General features: G+C 39.8%; 1 protein-coding gene across 2 annotated transcripts in view; it reads right to left on the reverse strand.

Moving 5' to 3' along the window:
- Positions 1-26,743, reverse strand: part of LOC129731914 (developmental protein eyes absent) — an 86,194-nt gene that overhangs the window by 42,178 nt on the left and 17,273 nt on the right. The window contains exon 2 of one of the 2 annotated variants that reach the window (XM_055692291.1): positions 25,175-26,603. The exons of the other annotated variant lie outside the window; for it this stretch is intronic. Coding sequence (XP_055548266.1) covers positions 25,175-25,255 — 81 coding nt within the window. The 5' untranslated portion in view covers positions 25,256-26,603. The remainder of the gene's footprint in view (positions 1-25,174; positions 26,604-26,743) is intronic. 2 annotated transcript variants of the gene reach the window in all.

Below are 26,743 nucleotides of genomic sequence, written 5' to 3' on the forward strand. Positions count from 1 at the left end.
AAACGCCTGCAAAACAGATGGCAAACTGCTTAAAATAGGTTTGGGGTGATTGGAATAGTGTCCTTCGATTGGTAACTTTAATTGATTATTGGTAAAGTTTGCTAACTTAGTTTTACAATCTGAAAACAAGTTCTGACAGAGAAAAAGATAGAGAACAGATTGATATACACTGGGGTCGCTTTTTACGCGGGTTGTTTTTGTGCGTTTTTTTTTAAACGGGATATTTTTACAATAACGTGGATTAATTTTACTCGATTCGGAAGATCAAATAAACGCAGTATCAAATAAGTGTAGTATAAATATATCGAAACAATTCTTTCAAATACGGTAATTTCACCCAACACATTTCGAGTATTTCGTCCAGGGTTGATATTTGTTGACACTCTTGAGTGAAAGTGAAAAAAAGCATCCATAAACGTTATTTTTTTACAATCCTTTCAGAGTTCTCCTTTCCCGCTTTTTGCATGGAAGTGAACTGTCAAAACATCTCATTATATTTCATGCGATGGAAGCAAGACAACAAAATCAGTTTATCAGTTAACGAAGATTGTCAAGGCATCGGTCAGTGTCAGTGAAAAAGTGTTTCGGTGGGGTTCATTTTGGTTGAGTGGACTGTTTGTTTTTCTTTTTCGCTTTGGAGTGAAGATCATTTGGTTGGATTTGTTGTCGAATTTTATTCCGTAACCGTGAACGATGCGCGCGATCTATTTCAACTGAGTATAACAGCACGTTACTACGACGAAAATCTAGTGTATCTGAAAGAGTGCTGCGATCATTGGAAGTGAAAATTGAAAATGATTGGCTGTAATTTTCGAAGAATTTTGCTGGGGAAAATGACTTTTATCAGCACTGCTCAATACACAGGCGGTTCCTAAAGCTGCTTAGAATATGTTCCCTACCCTATCGACGAAGCTTAAAACCTCGAACACGCTTAACAGCATGTGAGTTCATTTCTGTTTTTACTTATCCTTATCCTTACTTAAACCAAAAAAACTCTATGAACCTGTATTATTTACAAAAAATCGGTATATGCAGATATCTGCATAAAAATGTCGTAGAAATCTGTTTAACTAAAGATAAATCTGAATATGTGATGGCTTTGAGAAAACACACTCTCAACAAAATAACGCACAGAGACCGAGAGAAAGGCTTTCTGACAACTATGCTCTGCATTGAGCGGTATACCTATTTGGAACACGACCCGTCGTGCTTTGCAATTACTACTGAATGTTAGTGTTAGACAGACGGCACTAAGTGCGATGATTGCAACAGTGTTGCCACAGGTACAGATTAATCTGAAATGGTACAGATTTTTTCGTTTTTATTTTCTGGTACAGATTCTGTATGGTACAGATTACAGATTTTTGACAAAAAGGGCCTGGTGGGTACAGGTTTTTAAGGGTTCATTAAATAAACTGTTTTTTTTTTCTCGGTGTACTTGAAATTATAGATAGGGGAACCGCTCCTATATTCATCTCAGTACCTAAATTCATCTCATCACGCCTTTTTGGTCAATTTATCGTCAAATTTTACAATATTTTCAACGTAAAACTCTCAAACCCTTGACAAAATCGAGAAGCAAATAGATTTACTTTTAAAAATTTGTAGAAATTTGACGGTAAATCAGACAAATGAGAGAAATAAGATGAATATAGGTGCACCTAGCTGTTGAGATGAATAATTGAGTGATTACCCTACATCCTTTGGAAAACATAACGAAACATTTTTGTAAAGTTCGATATGAGGGGCCAACTCGTATCTTCATGCAAACGTTGCTGTTGCCTTTCTCGGGAAACTCGGAAAGAAGTAATACCTATGTGTAAACATCATCAACTAAATGAAAAACTTGCAACTTCTGTTCAAAATGGCGTCAGTTTTTCAAGTCTAAAAAGGGTGAACCTTCTATGCCACACACATTTTTCAGGTACAGATTTTCGGAGGAAAAAGTACAGATGAAAAAGATTTTTACCCTTCTAGTACAGATGAAAATGTGGCAACATTGGATAGAAGCACCAGAACCCAGAGATGCCAGTTTTATTTCGTGTAAACCCGTAGTTTCTACGGATTTTTGGTAAAATTATTTTCTTTTTGGTAAAATTTCGAACAAAAAGTGAAAGTTCGCGCCAACTATAAAACGACGGAAGTACACAATTTTATTGTCACTAGCAAATTTATTATGGATTATTCAATATATCAAAATTGAAAATAAAAGTAGATTCCCGTAACTATTTTGTCAAACAGCCGTAGTTTTCATCTGTGGATCCATATATCCGTAGAAGAGAAATAAATCCGTAGAACTACGGCGGATCTGGCAAGGCTGCCATACCCAGTGTCAGTGTTATATGTTCAGTCCCGGTGTTTCAAGCTTCACCGGCGACGAGGATTTTGTTTATGCATACCCAGTTCTGTTCAAAATAGCATCGAAACAAAAAGCATTTTGCAAGCGCATTGTACATCTCGCTATGAGCATAATTTCTTGCAAACCTCATCAATAATCCGCCAGGAAGGTAGTGGAAGACCAGAAGTAGTGGAGAGTTCTTGTCTAGATATTGGTCCAAGCATAGTGGTTTTGGTTATTAATCAAGATGTATAACAGAACAAATGTTTGAACAAAATTTTGATCCCATTTCTTGCAAACACCACCCGAATGAAAAGCAAGTGTTTTGGCCAGATAAAATATCATCACATTACGTCAATAAAAACAAAAACGTTACAAAAAACCACTCGACTCCATTTGTATTTGTTTTGAGTTCCTTCGATGCACAAATAACTGGAGATCAACGAACTGCAAACAGTTGATTGGTAGAACAAGAAATTCATTCGAAGGTCGACGTAAAGGTCGTACAACGCTCTTGTTGCGGCATCATAAGGAAACTTCATCGGAAGGCCGGTAACGGACCTTTCTCAAATCTTCACCATTTTTTCGTTCATAATGAATGTAACTTTTTGAAAAATAATTCAGTTTTCGTCTAAGTTCGTCCACCTTTTTTGGACAGCAGTAAAAAAAATCAGCCGTTATGCATAGATGTGGTTTTTTAATAGATTCTGAATGCTTACTTTTGCAGTATCCAGCGAATTGTGGCCCAAACACGACGATACGAAATATAACCTCAAATTTGTTTTTACTCCCCTTCAACCAGGGGAAATAGGTGCGTACAGTCGATTTGAGACAAGACTGATTAGAGGCGCGGGCAGCCTGTAGAATAAAGCTTCAGGTGCATTCTTTTGCAACTCGAATTCGGAAACATTGCGTGGCATGGAACTCCCAAGATTCAATGATTCCTTCCATATCAACAAAAAGCAGGCTTGGTATTCTCCTTAATACGTAAGAAGATCAGACTGTATATTCACCGTTTACTTCTTCTCGAGCATAGACGCTGCGTGTAGCAATTTTTTGCACTATACTTTTTTCTGTTTCGTGCTATGTTTCTTCTGCTCGCAGAAAAACATACACACTCTCTGCTTACACCACAGCTGAGCGAATCTTTCTATTAAGAATACACAGCGGTGTGCACTGCTGAGATAAATTCAATAGCATTCGAAGAGCAAACATGCGTAACGGCTGGCTGGATTAATTTTTTTCAGTTCATGATGCAAAACAAACAACGCAATATACTTTCCTACCTAGATATTCCTCTCATTTTATATTTGCTGTAGAAGCACACAGGAAATGCACTGCAGTGAGGTTCGTTGTGTAGTTATTGAGCGTATTGTTCTTTCGTGTGAGGAAGATCACAACAGTTTATTATCTGTCGGAACAGATGTTTCCACCACAGTGTTTTTTTGCATGCTTCTCAGATACACGATTCGCTGCTCTCTTCAAGCAAGTGCGTCACTTTGGACACCAATGTGAGAGCAGTGTTTTCGCAGTAAAAAATAATTCTACACAACAGTGTTTCTCTGAAGGGAAAAGACAAGTCTGACGAAAAGTCCCAGTGATCTGAACTGTCCAAAGATTCGGTAAATGAGAACCACTCTTTTAATGTATGTTAACTTTTGTAAAATTCATTTTTTCGTAAAATGAGGACTTCGGTGACATTTCGGTGAGGATAGTGACTTTTAGTGACTAGGCTCCATATAGTGACAAAATTACTAAAAAGTGACTCGCTACTAGCCTTGGAAACGACTCCTGAGCCATTTATATGAACTAATTCATAGAGAAAAGTAAACGAACGAACGACTTACGAAAATGAACCGAAACAACACAATATGTCAACATCGCACGTAAATCATTGTGAACCATGAGTCGGTTCGCAACGGTGAGTGAGCAGACCAAAGCCACTCTTGGAAAAGCGACATTTGCTCATGCCTACCGCTATAGCTGCTGCTAGCCGCTAGTGCTTAATGACCGACCGTCGCACCATCGGATAGTGAAATGATTTGTGTAATCATCAGCAGGCTCTGATATAGCCTGAAGTGTGCTGTCCCGGTTAACTAGGTATATTATTCTGGCGACCTTGTTAATAGAAGCAAGCATTAACCCTCTACTGCACAGTACCGCCTCTAGACGGGTTTCAGTCAAACCTCTAAAAACCTTCAATAAATACATAAAAAATGTTTATAAAGATTCATAGTGATTTTACCGAAGTCTGTCTGAAAATCAACTTGGGCACTAGAGGGTTAAGCTCAGCTCTGATTGGTTAAAATCTGCGTTTCAAAAGGCATTCCATTTTCAATAGTAGACTACCAAATGCAGAAGCTTTCAATCTTCAGCATTTGAGCGGATGCGCAGATAATTTTCCAATCGATTACTACAAGAATGAAAAAAAAAACGCTAAAAACTAACCGACTTATGAGCATTTGAAAAAAGGGGAAATTTTCGTACCCTTTTCCGTTCTTAAATATATGACTCCACGAAAAAATGGCTTCCCACCTTCATGCTTGTCTTTTCTCCTCAGGAAACGTCTAGAGTGCAGGAGAACATCTTGCACTGCGGAAACAACTGCCGTCACACTAAAGAGCAAATCAACGCTCATGCTAGAATAGAGCGACAAACGATTTTCAACTGTTGAGCTACCTGAACGAACTGCGGTGAAATCTGAAATCTCTCTCTTGCGAGACAATGAACTATGGTGTACTTTCTCACACGTGTGGACATCACGCACAATAATTACACTGCAGAGCTATCTGCGGTGCGTTTCACAGTTGGTTTCTTGAGCATGGCAGAAGAGGAAAAGAGATTAGGAGAAAAAAAAAATAGACTGCGTTGCTCGTGCCGCTCGTGCCGGTCGATTTTACTCTGGTGGAATTCGTTTTCGCAGTCACGAGGACTACATTTTTCACCACCTTTTTTCACCTTTTTTTCACCTTCCGGACTACTCGCCAGTGTACACTGTTATGTACTTCTGCGTTTTCTCTGTAGAGTGATTCACCCCTCTTGTTTCTATCAGATGTGGGGTGAGCTGGAAGTGTGTTTGTCTCTCTGTAAGCTGGTTGAGACACTTTGGAGTGGAGAAAGAAACAGTGTGATGAAAGCATTTGCTACACGCGGCACATACTGGAAACGAAGTGTGCGGTGAATTTTTTCTCCTCTCCTTTCACATACTGAGGAGAATGACAAGCATGCCCAACTTAAATGCCAGTAAATAATTACCGGCGAACTGGAAGGTGCCGAGATAAAAAAAAGGCATTCACTTTGTCTAAGCAAATACCTAGTTATTCCAGAAAAATAATGATGCTTTGGCTTAGAGTGGTGGTAAACTGGAAAAAAATGATAAAATATAGCTGGGTCATTCCATACGAAGTGTGGACACGACCATCACAGATTTTGTGCAAAGTTGTGGGAATTATTCATCTACTGTCTATTTGGAAAAATTAATTACGAAATTCAGAACTATTTTCGTAAAAATGCTAGATCTCGAGATTGGCTCATATTACCACGGGATGATAAGTGTTTCTTACGTAAAATTTCCCAAGAAATACGATTAAACCATCAAATGTAAAATAAAATTGGCTGCATTTGCCGAAAAATGCAAATTTAGTTTTAAAATACAAAAATAATCTATCTGGCAACACTTCCGGTCAAAAATAATATTTTTTCTGTATTCCTTGGTTCATTTTCTTCAATATTCTCCTATCACTGTTTTCCGCGTGTCTTACGTCTATAAATTCTAAAAATAAATAATTACGAAGTTTACAACTTTTTTCGTAAAAATGTTATATCTCGAGATTGGCTCATATTACCTCGGAATTATAGTTGTTTCTTATGTGAAATTTTCCAAGGAACTCGATGAAATTATCAAATTTGAAATAAAAATGGCTGCATTTGCCAAAAAATGTAAATTTAGTTTACAAATACAAAAATACACTTCCGTTCAAATCTTATATATTTTCTGCATTCCTTGGTTTATTTTCTTCAAAAATCATCTATCAGTATTTTCAGACATCTTACGTCTATGAATTGTAAGAAAAAGAAAAAAGAGATTTTGAACAAAAAATGCGTGACTTTGCAATAAACAGAGGGGTCCCACAGAGCGGGGGGTATTCCAATCGACACCAAAATTGGGATTTTTCCAAAGTGACAGTAGATGAATAATTCTCCCAAATTTGAGCAAAATCTGTGATGGCCGTGCCAAAGTTCGTGCTTTTTCGTGGTCACTTCGTATGGAATGTCCCAGCTTTGTTTAGCCTGAAAATTTTGGTGCTCCTAGCGAAGCGTCAAGTCTCAAAGACATAGATGATGTTCTCCCGTAAGCAAACGTAGAAGCGGCGAATCTGGCGAGCAATTACTCTGCGGCCATTCGACGCACTTCTGAGCGTGCTAGCGGCACCAAAATTTACAGAAACGGGTAAAAAACTTCAATCGTTCATTTTTTCCAGTTTATGCTCTAGGGTATTTTGTTGCCGACTGTTTTAATATAAGATATATTGATTCCGATTTAAACTGTTAACACGTTGGAAAATTACCACCAAATGACGTGATGAGGTGCCATCTTCAAAATACACGCTGAAGGAAAGAAAAGAAAAGACATATTTCGCATCAGTCTTACCGTCAATTGAAACAGTCTTCAATTTCCGTCTGGTTGACATGAAAATGTAAATTTCATTATGCTTGTTTTTGAGAATTTCAACCTATAAGTCAGATTGGTCAATATTTTGATGATGGGCTGTTAATTATGCACAGTGTAAGAACAATTATTTAGCTTATTACTTGAGGTTTAAATTAAAAATAGGCTATTTAGAAAAATAAATCATAAAAGAAAAACAAATCGCAGCATGCTACTTCGAAACACCAGACAAATTCGTGTGCTAACTTATGGTGATGAAAACAATAAAACAAATGCGAAAATATAAAGCAAACGAAAAAAATATCCGAAAAAAAATTTTTCAACCTCAGTAAGCACATAGTCACACTATTTCTGTGTTATCCACATTACAGGTCCTGCGCATGCTGAGTATGTTAACAAAAATATTTCCAAAGCGCACAGTGAAAAAAAAAATCTGCTCTTCGCCTGTCCCACTACCAAACTCACAAGTTGAATGAACAACCAGCAAGAAAAATAAATAAAACTCGTAAACCTCATGCTCATGTTCAACGGGGTTTCGCGTTTATGTATCACATAAAAAATTACCACCATAATCAGTTGTATTGACAAAACTTTGCCATAATTTACAACTTGTCCTCGCGGAGGTATTCTTACACCGGTAGAGTACAAATTGTGTATGGTTGTTCCGTGATCTGCCAGTTCCCCAGTTTGTCCTGGTTTGGCTGAATATCGTTCCAGTATCCTCTGATTCCAATTTCAGCTATTGCAGCATTTCAGTTGCATCTGCTGCGGTGGCTTCGAAGGATGGATCGCCTAAGCTCGTAAAAATGTTGTTTGGAACAAAACATCACAAAACGGATGACCAGGGCATATTTCCCATATTCAACTCCACATTAGCAGGCATCAAGTCGTGCTGCACCCGAGCCGAACATTCAGTGCAATTCTCAACACGTAATTTTTTTCTCGAATCCTTCCAAGCGTCCGGCACCGGAATCTCTCACTAGTGAACTTTTCGGTGATGCATAAAACTAACATGTTACTGTTGCTCGGTCAGTCAACAAATCAAGTGGCCACATTTGCACACACATGTGCCACACTGTCTGGCTAGAGCAAACATGGGACCGTGCACAGATTTTGACCTGATCCGCGTACCCGAATCGGCTAATAAATCTAGTTGAAAAGTGGTCCCGGTCAGCTGAAATATTGGCCTAATGATTTTCCGAGAATTTGACGGCTGACGATGAAAGTACTAAAATTACACCACATGTGAGTGTGTGTCCGCAGCATGTACAGTTTTGCTCCAGCAGGAAACGAAATGTTTCTCATTCCAACGCGATCCACTGTCCTGCAGCAGTAGGGGAAAAGGCAGCATAATTTACAAACATAATTAATTTTATATTATTTTTTAATTTATATTTTATTATCTTTGTCGCCTTTTGTTTTCACCATTTTTGGCTTCCCCGAGAGTCAAGCGGAACGTGGGTAATACGTTGTTGAATGAGTTATATTAACACTCTTCACAAAACAAAAAGCGTAGAAGATTTCTGTTCAAATATTCTGGAGAAAGCTATTGCGAATATTAAATACAAAACATCAGGCGCTATGTACGTTGTACCCCGATTGCCCGGACCGTTTAGACCAGCGGGTAACGTTGATCTTATCGTAATATCTCCTCGGATTTTTGGCGATTCCTCCTCTACCAGTTCTGGTCCAGCTTTACTTGGTCAGACGTAGGTCGCTGGGACGCTGTGATATGCTAATAAGACACACAGCCGAGAGCCCTGTCCAAACCCTAATAATCAACGGTGGTGTCAACTCATAAATTTTCACAGTTATTGATTCTATCGGAAATATAATTTGTTGCGCTGGTTAGCATCTAGATAATAAAATTACGCTTTGACAAGTTGATATACGAGTGGGATTGTTCCGCTGTTTTGTACAAACAAAACTAGTTTGGTGCAACTTCTGTTCTAACTTTCTATGGCGCGTGAGAAAAAATACCTTCACCAATAATGCTAATCTACCTCTAATCACTATCTGTCACAATAAAGACTAGACAATTTACGATTTGCTTGTACTAACAGTGATTTATCAACTATTCACGGTGTCTCGACAATCTTCCAGTCGTAAATCCACCTTCTCTCGGTATGTGGGAAACTGTTACTCCTCCTTCCTTCCTATATCTTCGAACATTTTCTCTTACGCAAACCACGACAATGCGTGGCTCATAAAAATCACTAAACGGGAACAAATTGCTAGGGTGCGTTCAACCGAAGGCGATAACGATCACTCCCAGGAGTATGCGAGTGTCGTTTGTGCCGACGGCAGCGTTGGTGGTGACGGAAGGTTCGATCTTTTCCGACTAACTGCCACTTGACAAAGTTTAAGAGCTTCCTGGTTCGAATCTATTACCGCAGTGAATTATTACTAGGAAATGATGTGGGTTATTAGTTTTCCCATATTTTAAAAGAATCGAGAGATTCTATCGGGAATTCTGAAATTGTACTATTCTTTCACTGGAATTGAACCTAAACCAGTAATGCACAATTCTCGGCATTTTAACTAACTTTTTATGTTAACGCTTTTCGCAAAAAAAGTTTTGTTTAATATGTGGAACATTTTTTTCCAAGGTGAAAAAGGCGACCTAGAGATGTGATCTTATGCATTTGCATATTGTTAAGGCCACCATTTTGTTTTATTTTGTATCAAGAAAACCTTTTATGTCTCTAAACTTCTTTGAATAAATGCAAAAGATTATTTCTCTTTCGTTTATTAATTCTAGCAGGATTTTTTCTTTTCCAAAAAAAAACTCACTTCTGTGTATCCTGAGCAAAACCGTGCCAAATGACTTATCGACCGGCCATTTTTTATTTAAATGAAATGTTGAACACGAATTTGACTTGGAAAAATGAGTATTTTTCACGGTGGTAGGCATTTCTTAGACTCAAGAGTAATTTTCTAAAAGGGTGTAAGCTTTTGACTGCGAAAAATTTTAAATAAACACTAAATTTCAATTTACAAAAAGAGTTGATTTTTTCAACATAGCTTTTACTTTTGAACTATTTCTCCAATCTTGAATCTGTAATTTGATTATTCGAACCATTGTACTATTGAAAATTATTGTTGAATTGTTGACACGCTGATTTCGACACCTGATTAGTCGCTTAACGCTTGTTTTCCCTAGCACGTTCGACAGAATTATATACCTAGTAAACTGAGAATGCACTATTTGGGTTATATTAGTCTGCTTCTGCTCAAATTTATCAGTGCACTAGTGGTTGGCAACTAGGACAATTTTAACCAAGCAGCAGTAACGCAGCGGATAGCAGCAGTAGTAGCAGCAGCGGATATAAGCATCATTCAATACATGATTTTCATTGTTGGCCTTTTGTAGCCATCATTCACAATTAATCAGCAAGGAGCAGCGGTAGTGCCGTCGGCCGCGGCAGACTTTCTGTGTCGGCTTTCGGCTCAAATTATTTTAATATCGAATGATGGAATGGACGGTACCTCCGGTACAACTTTGCCTGTCATCAAATTTTAGGTTTGAATAACAGTAGGGTTGTGTGCAAAGCCATGACCGCAAGGCTGACGTAGAACTACATAGAACTGTTCGTTGCAACACTTGCACAGTTGCATTCGGAAGTGATCGCGAATTCTAATATGAATGATATATAAGGTTACGATAAACTATCTTCTCAATGTGAATAACCTCTATCCATCATTCCGCGTCGAACACTCGACAGAAACGGACGTGCAAAGTGGTCGTTCTATTACAATCCGGTCCGTGTGTACGAATGGCCAAACAAAAGAGTGTATTATTCTTTCGAGTTCAAGGCCATCAGTTGACAGTCGAGTCCGTGTCGCTGTGCTGAGTGATCTCACACCCGGCTCACTGCTGGTGGCTGTATTGGTGCTGCTGTACTGGTGCTGCTGGCTGCTTTGGGTGCAGCTTCGAACGATCGGACAACCACTGCTGGAAGGAAGAAGTGAAGAGGTACGTGTTCTTGTCGGCGCTAGTGCGCTAGTGCGCTACATTTAGCGCGATGGATATAGATCCCTCGCCTCCCGTGCCACCATCCCCGAACCATCCTGACCCTGACCCTTCTGTTACCCCCTCCCCTGTTCATTCTCCAGTCCCCCCTCGCCCCAGGCTTTACCCGGACGGATCTCAACAGGGCAGCTATACTGTTTATTTTCGTCCAAAGGCAGGAGTGAATTCAAAGCGATTAAACATACTGCAAATTTCTAAAGACCTGACGAAGGGGTACAAGGCCGTGACCGAAATTTCCAAGGTCCGACCTAACAAGCTCCGTGTCGTGGTCAGTGATCTGGCACAGACCAATGCTATCGCTTGCTCTGAGCTCTTCACACGCAAGTATCGCGTTTACATACCCGCACGAGACGTGGAGATCGACGGTGTCATAACCGATTCGAGTCTGTCTGTCGAGTGTATCCTAAAAAGCGCAACCGGTTGCTTCAAAAATACCGAAACACAGGCGAAGATTTTGGATTGTAAGCAATTGCGGTCCATGTCTCTCGTCTGCGGTAAAAAAGTTTACACTCCGTCAGACTCGTTTCGCGTTACGTTTGCCGGATCTGCACTCCCTAGCCACGTCTCGATCGACCGGGTTCGTCTGCCTGTGCGATTGTATGTACCCCGTGTTATGAATTGCACCAATTGCAAGCAGTAAGGCCACACAGCCGCCTACTGCTGCAATAAGGCACGATGTAGCAAGTGTGGGGAGACTCATGCGGAAGATTCTTGCAGTGTTAATGCTGAAAAATGTATTCACTGTGGGGAAAACCAGCATGAGCTCTCCACATGCCCGGTGTACATGCAGCGCAGAGATAAAATCAAGCGGTCACTTAAGGAGCGTTCAAAGCGTTCTTACGCTGAGATGCTGAAGAAGACCGTGACCACTTCTACCATAACATCGAACCCCTTTGATCTGTTGCCCTCTGATGAAACCGATTCTGACGATTCATCAGCGGGAACATCTTATGCCAATCCTGGGGAGTCTAGGAAGAGAAAAAATGTTTCTTCTCCTAAACTTCCCCGTAAAGGTCCTAAGATTTCCCAAAGTGTAATGAAAAGTACGAACAAACCAAACAGTGCTGCGGAAAAACCGAAGCAAACTCCTCCTGGGCTTGCAAATTTAAAGTCCCAGAAGGAGTTCCCAGCACTGCCAGGAACATCTAAAACCCCAGTTGTTCCTTTTGCACATCCAGTTGATGAAACAAACTCTGGATTAGTGAAATTTTCTGACATTGTGGACTGGATTTTTGAAAATTTCAATGTACCCGATCCAATTAAAATTTTTCTTACAGCATTCCTCCCAACAGTTGACATTTTTGAAGCAGTTGACTGCCCAATGGCCCCTCCTTGCAGCGATTGTATCCTTCGATGCCTAATTCAACTGCGTATATGAAGGATTCTATCTCTGTCTTACAGTGGAATTGTAGAAGTATTTTACCAAAAATGGATTCATTTAAAGTTTTAATAAATAGAAACAAATGCGATGCATTTTCCCTTTGTGAAACTTGGCTTACTTCAAATATTGATCTCAACTTCCATGATTTTAATATTATTCGCCTTGATCGAGACACCCCATATGGAGGAGTACTTTTAGGGATTAAAAAGTGCTATTCTTTCTATCGAATTAACCTCCCCTCGATTCCAGGCATCGAAGTTGTCGCATGTCAAATGACAATACAAGGTAAAGAGCTTTGTATTGCCTCAATATATATTCCTCCCAGAGCACAGGTTGGGCAACGGCTGCTCTTTGATTTAATAGAACTTCTTCCCTCGCCACGTTTGATTTTGGGAGACTTCAACTCTCATGGTGTGGCTTGGGGCTCCCCTTACAATGATAACCGCTCCTCTTCAATCTATAACCTTTGCGATGACTTCGACATGACTATTTTAAACAACGGTGAAATGACACGTATCCCGAAACCTCCAGCGCGCCCAAGCGCTTTGGATCTATCCTTATGTTCGACGTCGCTACGGTTGGATTGCACATGGAAGGTAATCCTCGATCCGCACGGTAGCGACCATTTGCCTATTCTTATTTCAATTAATACGGGTCAACTCGCATGCGACCAATTGACATTCCGTATGACCTCACACGGAATGTCGATTGGAAGTTATACGAGGAAATGATTTCAAAAGCGGTCGAGTCGATTCAACATCATCCACCACTTGAAGAATACAATCTCCTCGCGGGCTTGATTCTCGACGCCGCGTTGCAAGCCCAAACGAAGAAATATCCCGGCGTAACGATCAAAGAACGGCCTCCCACTCCGTGGTGGGACCAAGAGTGCTCCGATGTCTACACGCAAAGATCCGACGCGTTTTTGGCCTATAAGAAGAAAGGTATACCTGGCGACTATATACGGTATTCGGAGCTTAATACCAAGCTTAAAAGCTTGGCTAAAGCAAAGAAACGCGGATATTGGCGTCGGTTCGTGAACGAGACGTCGAGGGAGACATCGATGAGCACTCTTTGGAACACAGCCCGAAGAATGCGGAATCGCGTAACGGTCAACGAAAGCGAGGAGTCTTCAAGTCGGTGGATATTTGATTTTGCCAGGAAAGTATGTCCGGACTCTGTTCCTGAGCAAAACATTGTTCGCGATGCGTCTCCGGGCCACGACGCGATAGAATCACCTTTTACGATGGCAGAATTTTCAGTTGCCCTCCTGTCCTGTAACAATAACGCGCCTGGGTTAGATAGAATCAAATTCAACTTGTTGAAGAATCTACCCGGCAATGCCAAGAGGCGCTTGTTGAACTTGTTCAATAAGTTCCTGGAGCAAAACATTGTACCGCAGGATTGGAGGCAAGTGAAGGTGATCGCCATCCAAAAACCAGGGAAACCAGCTTCTGATCACAACTCTTATAGGCCGATTGCAATGCTATCCTGTATCCGGAAATTGATGGAAAAAATGATACTCCGTCGTTTAGACCATTGGGTCGAATCAAATGGTCTACTATCAGATACTCAATTTGGCTTCCGCCGTGCCAAAGGGACGAATGATTGTCTTGCGTTGCTTTCAACAGATATTCAGCTGGCGTATGCTCGCAAAGAACAAATGGCGTCTGCGTTCTTGGACATTAAGGGGGCTTTTGATTCCGTTTCTATTGACATTCTTTCGGGTAAACTTCACCGACAAGGATTTTCTCCAATTTTGAACAATTTTTTGCACAATTTGTTGTCCGAAAAGCACATGCATTTTACGCACGGCGATTTGGCAACTTTTCGCATTAGCTACATTGGTCTTCCCCAGGGCTCATGTTTAAGCCCCCTTCTTTACAACTTTTATGTAAATGACATCGACGAATGTCTGGCAAATTCATGCACGATAAGACAACTTGCAGACGACAGTGTAATCTCTGTTACAGGAGCCAAAGCTGCCGATTTGCAAGGACCATTGCAAGATACCTTGGACAATTTGTCTGCTTGGGCTTTACAGCTAGGTATCGAATTCTCTCCGGAGAAGACTGAGATAGTAGTTTTTTCTAGGAAGCATGAACCTGCTCAGCTTCAAACACAATTAATGGGTAAAACGATTTCTCAGGTTTTGGTACACAAATATCTTGGTGTCTGGTTCGACTCTAAAGGCACCTGGGGTTGTCACGTGAGGTATCTGATGAAAAAATGTCAACAAAGAGTGAATTTTCTTCGTACAATAACCGGACAATGGTGGGGAGCCCACCCAGGAGACCTTATAAGGCTTTACCAAACAACGATACTGTCTGTTATTGAGTACGGGTGTTTCTGCTTCCGCTCCGCAGCAAACACACATTTAATCAAACTGGAGCGAATACAATATCGTTGTTTGCGTATCGCCTTGGGTTGCATGCAATCGACCCATACGATGAGTTTGGAGATCTTAGCTGGAGTACTACCATTGAAAAACCGCTTCTGGAGCCTGTCTTCTCGTATTCTAATCAAATGTGAGGTCTTGAACCGTCCCGTGATTGAAAATTTTGAAAGGTTAATCGAACTTAATTCTCAAACCCGTTTTATGACATTGTATTTCAATCACATGTCCCAAAATATTAACCCTTCTTCGAATATTCCAAATCGTGTCGACTTATCAAATACTTCTGATTCTACTGTGTTTTTCGATACATCCATGATAGAAGAAACTCGTGGAATCCCGGATCATTTACGCGTGCAGCAGATCCCTAAATTTTTTTACAATAAATATCGAAACATCAACTGCGACAATATGTACTACACTGACGGATCACTTCTTGATGGGTCCACTGGCTTCGGTATCTTCAATAACAATTTAACCGTCTCCCAAAAGCTCGATAATCCTGCTTCTGTTTACGTCGCAGAATTAGCTGCAATTCAGTACACCCTAGGGATTATCGAAAAAATGCCCACGGACCATTATTTCATCTTTACGGACAGTCTCAGTTCTATTGAGGCTCTCCGATCGATGAAAGATGTTAAGCACTCTCCGTATTTCCTGGGGAAAATACGGGAACATCTGAGTGCTTTATCCGAAAAATCTACTCAGATTACCTTAGCGTGGGTCCCTTCTCACTGCTCGATACCGGGTAATGAGAAAGCGGACTCTTTGGCTAAGGTGGGCGCAACAAACGGTGATATTTATGAAAGACCAATTGCCTTTAATGAATTTTTCGCATTTGTACGTCAGACAACTTGCAGACGACAGTGTAATCTCTGTTACAGGAGCCAAAGCTGCCGATTTGCAAGGACCATTGCAAGATACCTTGGACAATTTGTCTGCTTGGGCTTTACAGCTAGGTATCGAATTCTCTCCGGAGAAGACTGAGATAGTAGTTTTTTCTAGGAAGCATGAACCTGCTCAGCTTCAAACACAATTATTGGGTAAAACGATTTCTCAGGTTTTGGTACACAAATATCTTGGTGTCTGGTTCGACTCTAAAAGCACCTGGGGTTGTCACGTGAGGTATCTGATGAAAAAATGTCAACAAAGAGTGAATTTTCTTTGTACAATAACCGGATCATGGTGGGGAGCCCACCCAGGAGACCTTATAAGGCTTTACCAAACAACGATACTGTCTGTTATTGAGTACGGGTGTTTCTGCTTCCGCTCCGCAGCAAACACACATTCAATCAAACTGGAGCAAATACAATATCGTTGTTTGCGTATCGCCTTGGGTTGCATGCAATCGACCCATACGATGAGTTTGGAGATCTTAGCTGGAGTACTACCATTGAAAAACCGCTTCTGGAGCCTGTCTTCTCGTATTCTAATCAAATGTGAGGTCTTGAACCGTCCCGTGATTGAAAATTTTGAAAGGTTAATCGAACTTAATTCTCAAACCCGTTTTATGACATTGTATTTCAATCACATGTCCCAAAATATTAACCCTTCTTCGAATATTCCAAATCGTGTCGACTTATCAAATACTTCTGATTCTACTGTGTTTTTCGATACATCCATGATAGAAGAAATTCGTGGAATCCCGGATCATTTACGCGTGCAGCAGATCCCTAATTTTTTTTCCAATAAATATCGAAACATCAACTGCGACAATATGTACTACACTGACGGATCACTTCTTGATGGGTCCACTGGCTTCGGTATCTTTAATAACAATTTAACCGTCTCCCATAAGCTCGATAATCCTGCTTCTGTTTACGTCGCAGAATTAGCTGCAATTCAGTACACCCAAGGGATTATCGAAAAAATGCCCACGGACCTTTATTTCATCTTTACGGACAGTCTCAGTTCCATTGAGGCTCTCCGATCGATGAAAGATGTTAAGCACTCTCCGTATTTCCTGGGGAAAATACGGGAACATCTGAGTGCTTTATCCGAAAAATCTACTCAGATTACCTTAGCGTGGGTCCCTTCTCACTGCTCGATACCGGGTAATGAGAAAGCGGACTCTTTGGCTAAGGTGGGCGCAACAAACGGTGATATTTATGAAAGACCAATTGCCTTTAATGAATTTTTCGCATTTGTACGTCAGACAACTTGCAGACGACAGTGTAATCTCTGTTACAGGAGCCAAAGCTGCCGATTTGCAAGGACCATTGCAAGATACCTTGGACAATTTGTCTGCTTGGGCTTTACAGCTAGGTATCGAATTCTCTCCGGAGAAGACTGAGATAGTAGTTTTTTCTAGGAAGCATGAACCTGCTCAGCTTCAAACACAATTATTGGGTAAAACGATTTCTCAGGTTTTGGTACACAAATATCTTGGTGTCTGGTTCGACTCTAAAAGCACCTGGGGTTGTCACGTGAGGTATCTGATGAAAAAATGTCAACAAAGAGTGAATTTTCTTTGTACAATAACCGGATCATGGTGGGGAGCCCACCCAGGAGACCTTATAAGGCTTTACCAAACAACGATACTGTCTGTTATTGAGTACGGGTGTTTCTGCTTCCGCTCCGCAGCAAACACACATTCAATCAAACTGGAGCAAATACAATATCGTTGTTTGCGTATCGCCTTGGGTTGCATGCAATCGACCCATACGATGAGTTTGGAGATCTTAGCTGGAGTACTACCATTGAAAAACCGCTTCTGGAGCCTGTCTTCTCGTATTCTAATCAAATGTGAGGTCTTGAACCGTCCCGTGATTGAAAATTTTGAAAGGTTAATCGAACTTAATTCTCAAACCCGTTTTATGACATTGTATTTCAATCACATGTCCCAAAATATTAACCCTTCTTCGAATATTCCAAATCGTGTCGACTTATCAAATACTTCTGATTCTACTGTGTTTTTCGATACATCCATGATAGAAGAAATTCGTGGAATCCCGGATCATTTACGCGTGCAGCAGATCCCTAATTTTTTTCCAATAAATATCGAAACATCAACTGCGACAATATGTACTACACTGACGGATCACTTCTTGATGGGTCCACTGGCTTCGGTATCTTTAATAACAATTTAACCGTCTCCCATAAGCTCGATAATCCTGCTTCTGTTTACGTCGCAGAATTAGCTGCAATTCAGTACACCCAAGGGATTATCGAAAAAATGCCCACGGACCTTTATTTCATCTTTACGGACAGTCTCAGTTCCATTGAGGCTCTCCGATCGATGAAAGATGTTAAGCACTCTCCGTATTTCCTGGGGAAAATACGGGAACATCTGAGTGCTTTATCCGAAAAATCTACTCAGATTACCTTAGCGTGGGTCCCTTCTCACTGCTCGATACCGGGTAATGAGAAAGCGGACTCTTTGGCTAAGGTGGGCGCAACAAACGGTGATATTTATGAAAGACCAATTGCCTTTAATGAATTTTTCGCATTTGTACGTCAGAATACGATCATCAGTTGGTAAAATTCTTGGACCAAGGGGGAACTGGGAAGGTGGTTACATTCCATAATCCCCAAGGTATCGACGAACCCGTGGTTCAAGGGGTTGGATGTAGGTCGGGATTTCATTTGCGTGATGTCCCGGCTTATGTCCAATCACTATAGATTTGACGCGCATCTCCGTCGTGTTGGGCTCGGGGAGAGTGGTATCTGTGCCTGTGGTGAAGGTTATCACGACATAGAGCACGTTGTTTGGTCATGCCCTGTACACCGTGACGCCAGGTCTAGATTAATAGCTTCCCTGCAGGCCGAAGGTAGGCAGCCGGCTGTTCCTGTTCGTGATGTCTTGGCGAGCCGTGACCTATCCTACATGTCCCTTATATACGTTTTCCTGAAATCCATCCACGCCCCAGTTTAGTCCTATCCCCTTCCGCCTACATCCAACCAAACGACAAGAACACGTTAAGACCCCGGATCCGGAAACAGCAATCAGACCCGCACGATACTCTCAAGGCCCGATGGAAACAACCCAATATGCCAGTCCGTAATATCTTGGCCCAGCAGCGGAACAAATTTAATATGCTGCTTACCCATGGCAATGAAAACCATCAAACAGCAAACCTGTGCTTTTAATGCAAAATATTCTAACTTTAAGTTTGATTTAGTTTCAGCTCGTAGTCGGCAGCGAGGATAAAAAATTTGCTTTTAGTTATTAAGATACTTTAGAAAGTAAGCTACCAGATATAATTGGCGCCGTTAAACATTGAATTGTATTTGTGCCGTGTCAAATAAACTATAGATGAAGAAAAAAAAACCTCTATCCATCACTATTAATGATTGTAAATCTCTGGAAATAATGTGGCGTCCCTGAAAAGATTTATACTGGCTACTGGGGTCGATTTACGATCTGTAAATATCATTCCGGTTCTGGAAACACTCATATAAGCTAGTATTTGGCCATATTTAGCTATTTGCCAGGAACATTATTCCCAAGGAATTATTTTATTAGTTATTTGGATAAAAGTTACTCTAAAACACAAAAATGCAAGTGATGTAACAAAATAACTTATGTAGTTTTAAGTCAACCTTGCGGTCGTGGCTTTGCATACAAGCCTTCTTTTATATATATTTTAGGACGAATGTTTATTTTCTTCTGTTTCTTTTGTACCTAAAATTCATTTCAGCCTCTTTTGTCTGAGTTTTAATTATATTTTATTTTGTCTTTTTCTATCTGATTAAAACATTTTAACAATTATTTTCATTGTTGGCCTTTTGTAGCCTTCAGAGACGTTTCCTAAGCATTTTGAGTTGAATTCGGAATTCATTCTTTTTTATTGCTTCAAGCCTTTCTAAGTGTTTTCAGATATTTTAAGATACATCTAAGTGAGTTTTTATGGATTTTAAATTTAATATAGGCTTTTGTTGAGTTTTGTATAGTTATTACAGAATAAAATCGCTTCAAATGACCTGTAATTGAATATCGACCATTTTTGGTCTGAATGAAACTTTGCACACGTATTTGGCTTAGCGAACTGCAGTAATTTTTGCAGCAATCGATTGGAAAATCATCTACGCATATTTTGATTATTCGAACTATTGTACTATAAAAAAATTGTCACACCTTGTTGAAACGCAGATTTCGACCTTTGATTGGTTGCTTGATACCTGCACGGTCGACAGAATTTTACACCTAGTATACCGGCAATGCCTCCTCAGCTGGTCTCGAGGTACGATGCTGGCCTAACAAGCCTGTTGTCGTAGGTTCGAGTCTCGGCTCGGGAGAGACTGTTATTGTCAGTAGGATCGTAGCGCTAGCCTCGCAATTGTCCTGTACACTTAACAGTTGGGTGCGAAATCTGTGTATAGTAAACAGAAGGTCAAGTTCCGAATCGGAATGTAGCGCCAAGGCTTTGCTTTAAATCGGCAATGCACTCGTTGGGCTATATAAGAGCCTGCTTTTGCTCAAAACTATCAGTTTACTAGTTAATGGCCAATAGGACGGTTCTAGCTAAGCAATAGTGGCTAGAAACTAACTTATGAGTAGAAATCTGAGTTTAAAACTTTTTACCACAAGTTTTGTAAAAATGACAAGTTTCAATAAAAATTTCAATTGCAAGGGGAAATTCAAAATTTTTGTATCAATATAAAATTTAGTGTTTATTTTCTAATTTTCTAAACTTTTTTTAAATAATACTTGAAGTCGGATCCATTCAGATAGTCATTTATTATGAGCTTTTTTGTTTAAAATGACAATTTAAATCGTTAAACTCATTTGAGAAAAAATTGCAAAAAAAGTTTGAACCTTAATATAAAATTTATCCTTTATTTCTCCATTCTGGATTTTTTTTCCAACAGCTTTGTTATAATTTTGAGTTTTTTTTGCGGTATAAAAAAGTTTCACATTTTTTTGGGTTTTCGGATCGTTTGACGTGGTTCTGTTTTCCTGTTTCATTATATGATCTTCTTTCATGCAAATGATAGATTTTCATTTTCTTTGATAAAACAGTATTTGATTAAACCAGTGAAGATAATATTTGAGTTATTGAAATGAAAAAAATAATGTCTCCTGTGACAAATAAAATTTTGGAATGTTTTTGAGGTTGTCCTACTCAACAACAAACACGCTCAGAGAAAAATGAAAGTATGGAAGCTCTCTGTTACCTCATTATGCCAGTATTTTTTGTTTTATTTATGCATGCTCAGTTCTGTTCAAAATGGCTTCGAAACAAGGAGCTTTGTGCAAGAGCATTGTACAGTTCTTGCTGAACTAAATTTTAGCAAAAGTTTCACGGTAAACTATTTTGAAAGCGAACATCTTCCGGTTTCGTGTATGTATAATTTCCTGCAAACCCCAACAACAATTCGCCAGGAAGGTGGTGTAAGACTGGCCGAATTAATGGACAAAAATTGACCTCGTTCTTCTTGTCTAAATCATGGTTCAAGTCCAGTGGTCTGGCAAGAGAGAGTGTACCAGAACGAATTTTTGAAGACAATTTTGATTCAATTTCTTCACAAACATTACACTGGTCGACATAATGAAAGAAGAGTGCACTCTGAAAGCTCATACCAAAAAAACGAATGATTATAGCTATTCAATCATTCCTATGAATTTTGGTCCCACTAGCCATTACCAAAACGCGTAATCTTATGAGAGAGTTCGCATAGTAATTACTCGCCGGGTTCGTCGCTTTAACGTTATAAATAAACCGAAAGGACAAGGACGTGGCCGGCGTCGTTTTTGACCCTTCAAAGTGTTGAAAACTTGTACATTGGAATGGTCGGTCACTCCCAGTCCCACTCAGTTGCTTCAATGTGCAATTTCACTCATTTAAGTCTCTGAAAAAAAGTAAGTGGCTAGAGACACGACTTTATATCGATCGCCTATAAAAAATTGCCTCCATCGCTTATGATAGAAAATTCCATAATATTCCACGCAAATTTAAATGCACTTAATTTTCAAACAAACTCGTGGTTTACGTCAGAAGCAAACTGAAATTTAAATATCGACAATTTCAATGATGGAAACGAAAACTTTGATTGTCCAGCTGTCTTATGAGTATAAGAAATACCGTTAATCACAAAGCAACCTGTGAACAACCACTAATTGAAACAAATCGACCTATATTGCAGCCATTCAGGAGCCACTTCGGGTGCTGAAATAAAATGCCTGCAAAACATATGGAAACTGCTTAAAATAGGTTCGGGATGATTGGCATAGTGTTCCTCGATTGGTAACTTTAATTCATTATTGTTAAAGTTTGCTCACTTAGTTTTACAATATGAAAACAAGTTTTAACTGAGAAAAAGATAGAGAAAAGATTGATATACTTCTGTTTGAATTTCACCCAACACATTTCGAGTATTTCTTCCCAATACACAGGCGGTTCCTTAAGCTGCTTAGAATATGTTCCCTACCCTATATGTCAGAAGCAACTGAAATTGGAATGAGAAGATATTTTACGTGACGTGTAAAATTCAGATTTTTTTACTGTGTACATTTTTCCGATTTGAGCTTTAAGAGTGCACCTGTGTTGACCAGTGTTATGGAAGCATGTGATTTAGCCAGATAAAGCATTATTTCATTACGGCAATAAACACAAACGTTCCTGAAGAACCATTCGACCCCATTTGTATCCAATAATAGGCAACCCAACGAATCTGATTCAGTGTCGTCCAATCAAAGATTTCTTTAGCATTTTAAGGTCCTTGGCGTACAAAAATGACTGGAGGGCAAACGAACTGCAAACCATTCTTATTTTTTTTTTTGTTGATAACGAATTTATCTTCATAAGAAATAAATAAATTATCTTGAAGTACATCTACCTTTTTTGACAGCGATACAAAAAAAATTGTCATTCGTTATTTTTCGAACACCTCCCGCAGCCCAGCATACCTTCCTGCGGTTTGCGGGGATTTTTGATACTACGAAGGTAATCCCAGGAGTCTTGCCTGGCTAGAAATGTTTCTCGAGATTAGTGACATCAAAGCGTTTAGTTTAGTTTAGTTTAGTTTATGTTTGACAGTCATCAATAGTCTTTGCAAACATGGAAAACATTGGCCGTCATTCTATGATTCAATGCTTGCTTTTGAAAAGTTCAACCCTAACCTATATCAAAACTCAACTGGATTATATTCTGGGGAATCGGAACCGTGAGAACAAATTTCTCAGTAGATATTCAGACCAAAACTGATGACGACATTCCACAAAATGATATTACATGATCGTCGGTCACAGTTACGCGAGCCAGCAGACATAATATTTAAAAGTGCTGTGCATCGTAAAATTGACTCAAGCTTTGGACATTACAAAGCTATGCATCAAGTGTCGCGTTTACTAACTTAGTTTCAAAAACAGCGTTGCTACGAAGTTTTCAACGAGGATTCAGTATCATTTCGCAGTAACAGAGTTTGATATTTATGTCGGCTTATAACCATGGACGAAACATGGGTCAACTAATGTACTATATTTTATATCCGTGATGTAATAACAATCGACAAAATGTATTGCAGGTGAAGGCAGTTTTTTCCGCCGGTAAAGTCATAGCATCAGTATTCTATGGTGGGCCTAGAATCACTGATTGTCTTTTTTATCATAAACCAACTCAGAAATATGATTTACCCAGAGATAAATATGAGTTTATTATTCATTGTACAAAAAATTATTGCAAGAGCTTTTTATGCAGAATATATTTGTATTTGATTTGTGTGAATAGTTACTATTAAAAGTTAGGTTGGGTAAACCAGTTATAATGTTAATTCTATAGCAAACATATTTTAATAGACTGACTTTGTCGAAAAGCTAGTGCTGATTGCGATATCGCGCTTTTAGTACGTAGAATTTTTGCTAGATGGCAAAAGTAAATATTTTACCTACAAAAGTTCGAACCGAAATGTAGAACCAAGAGCGAAAAAAAAACAAACTATGAGAAAATACAACCATTTCAAGCAATCCTAAGACTGAATAAAACGATGTACATCGTTTCAAAACTTTCTTCTTAACATTTTTTGTTTTCACGAACAAGCTGTTTTGCGTATATTTTCGAACTCCGCAAAACCATCCTTACAGATGGTGAAACCTCCACTACAATGTAAATAACAGTAGAAACCACCATCAAGCGATCGCCAATTGCTACTTCCGTCTAATTGATTTGCACAAAAGAACTGTCTTCGAGTGTCGACTGCCCCCAAGCTCAACAGTAAACATAACCATCAAATCTGTGCTCTACACTGCGCAAAGCTGCACACACAACTCGCGACGAAAATACTTACGATCGTTACGGTGCAGAATTACGACCGATCGCGCGACACGAATGTTCATCGGAGGGCAAATTAAATTAATGAACAAAAGGACAGTATATTAACACGGAATATTTTAAGTCACACTCCTGGAGGTTTGAAAAATGAATCTCGCCGTTCTGTGGCGAAGAAAACGTGCGAGTGAGAATTTGGTTGCTCGTTTTTCCTTGCCTCTTTTCAATGGTGCAGGCTGTTAGTTGAGCACGCATCTGACCAACTCGCGTGGAGAAAGGAATAGGGGACGATTGAACGGGAGAAAAGAAAAAAAATAGTCATAAATATTGGGAAGTGATTGGAATGGTGAACCGTACGCTGCGAGGGGGAACACGAGTGATCATCTGAAATCATAAAAAAAGAAACCCGATGAAAATCTGAGGAGACTTGTTGCCACCAGACAGGGAACCCGAGCCAACGCGATAGAGGTGGTCAGGTTTAAAGTGTGGATTATTTATCTGATTCGATGATGTTAATTCCTGAAGCCTATCTAAGATGAGACATCAGCTATTAGAAAATAGCTATAAACTCATTCATATATCTTGTGCAAGGTAATTACAGTTTCAATGGTAAAGAAATATTATTCTTTCAAATTTCACTCAAACAATGTGCAACACTTTGTTCCCCTGTTTCTATACTTTCTTAATTCATATAATCGTGGAAACTGATTGAAATTTCTGATAGAATTATACGATTTATCCATCAATTTCAATTATAAATATGCAAGGTTCTGCGAATGCAACTCAATTTTTAAAGTCCACAAACGACCACTTCTTATTTATGACTTTCCACAGCTTATCTCTAATCGCGAATATTCTCCTTTACTGCTTGTAGACCACTTGGTAAGCACATCAACGTGTTTCATTTATAAAAAAGCAGCACCCTAATCGCCATAGAAACAGAGACTAATAAAATTTGTTAAATAATTTGTTTCTCCTTAAGCACACATAAAACAGAACAAATTTAATGTCCTGATGAATGGTTAGTAAACAACAAGAAAAAAGAAAAGAAAAAGAAGAGAAGAACACATAAAAAGCAGAAAACCAACGCCACCAGCTTCAACACTAGAGAATCCAACTAAACCCCGCAACTCGAAGAAGAATTCTGTATACCTTTGGTTCTATCTCTATCATTTTATCAATGATGGAGATCCGGGGCGCAGATATGTAACTACAAGGCATTAATGTCACCATTTCATACAGTTATTCACATTTGCAGGAGAAATTCCGCCCTACCGCACGTAGCACAAACAACCGGGAATAGCCAGCATAGCTCTAGCACGAGCCGAGGTGTACAACATTAACTTTCACTGTGCTCAATCACTATTCCATCTTATTCAACGTTCACTTCATCTTAGAGGAACAATTCAAATTGGCAGCGGATGACCTTATCTTCCGAAGCAACCGTTTCACGATAAGTGTCGTCGCGCACTGTCTTTTCTGTCACTTCTTTCCGGCTTTCCGAAGATCGATTATGCCTTTGGCGAAGGAAACCGCGAAAACATCCAAGTTTTATGTCCCACAATTACTCACTCTTCGTTGGTTGTTTCGAGATTTTCTGGCCCCATGATTTCCAGAGGACGGTCAGGGAACGCTTTGCGCTTGACGTTGATGATATATCATGCAAGATTTATAATCACAATACAAATTTCACACACATATATCTGGTAACGCAGCTTTGAGTATCATCGTTATCGTTAATTCAGTTGGCTTGGAATCTGATGAACGCCAGTCGAAATTCTGAAACGCGGCTACAGGCGAACCGTAATGTTCAAACGACGTCACGCGTCCGCAGAAATCGGCACCCGTCGGTACCGGCCCACTGTTCCACTGAGGACGGAAGAAACGTAGATTCGCTATTAATTACATTCGTTTAAATGCGCGTTGCAAAAAGTTAACTGTTTTGTTAATTTCAAACGTTACAGTACGATCTGCCAGCGGCAACGGCTGACTCGGTGCGTTATTCGGACCAAACAAATATAGGTTATCTGCACCGACGGCGGCTCGGAAACAGCTTTAATTGCTGCTAAATTGTGCTATTTATTCTTATGCAATTTTCGCACCGCAATTGGTCATATCCTGCTTTTGGCTGGTGACCACCCGTTGGGTGTATCACTTTTCACTCGCACTGTGTCGTCATTCGACTGTTTACGCGAACTTTTCCCGGCGCCCGTGAATTTTTCAAACTGTTTGGATAAAATTTCGCCTTTTTATCTCCGATGACGATGGCCAAAGGTACCAGTGTGCTGAATTAATGGCATACACGAGTAATTATTTGCCTTTACTGTTACGCTAATTTGTATACTTTCGCACCGAATTCTACTGAAATTAGATTATGCTTCTTCCTTGAGTTCGTGGCACGTCGGAGTGAGTTTCGTAAAGGCGGACATTGGTCGGCACGCAGTACGGTGCAAAGTCACGCACCGGAACAGGTTACCGCTGTTGACACGTTCGAATTACATGTGCTACAGTACGTTTTATTCGTCCGACGACGACACGCTTTTCTAACTCGATTTCTTTTTCTCTCTCACATATCAACTTTCTGTTGGGGAAAGAAGGAAAAAACAAAAAAAAACATATAAGATTTTTTGCTATGCTCAACTTTACGGGTGCCTCTCAGGTGTGAATGAAGTGCGAATCAAAGTGCTTATTATTTCTATGATGTGATTTGAAAACCATTCG

This window comes from Wyeomyia smithii, chromosome 3, assembly GCF_029784165.1.
Source record: "Wyeomyia smithii strain HCP4-BCI-WySm-NY-G18 chromosome 3, ASM2978416v1, whole genome shotgun sequence".
Lineage (NCBI taxonomy): Eukaryota > Metazoa > Arthropoda > Insecta > Diptera > Culicidae > Wyeomyia > Wyeomyia smithii.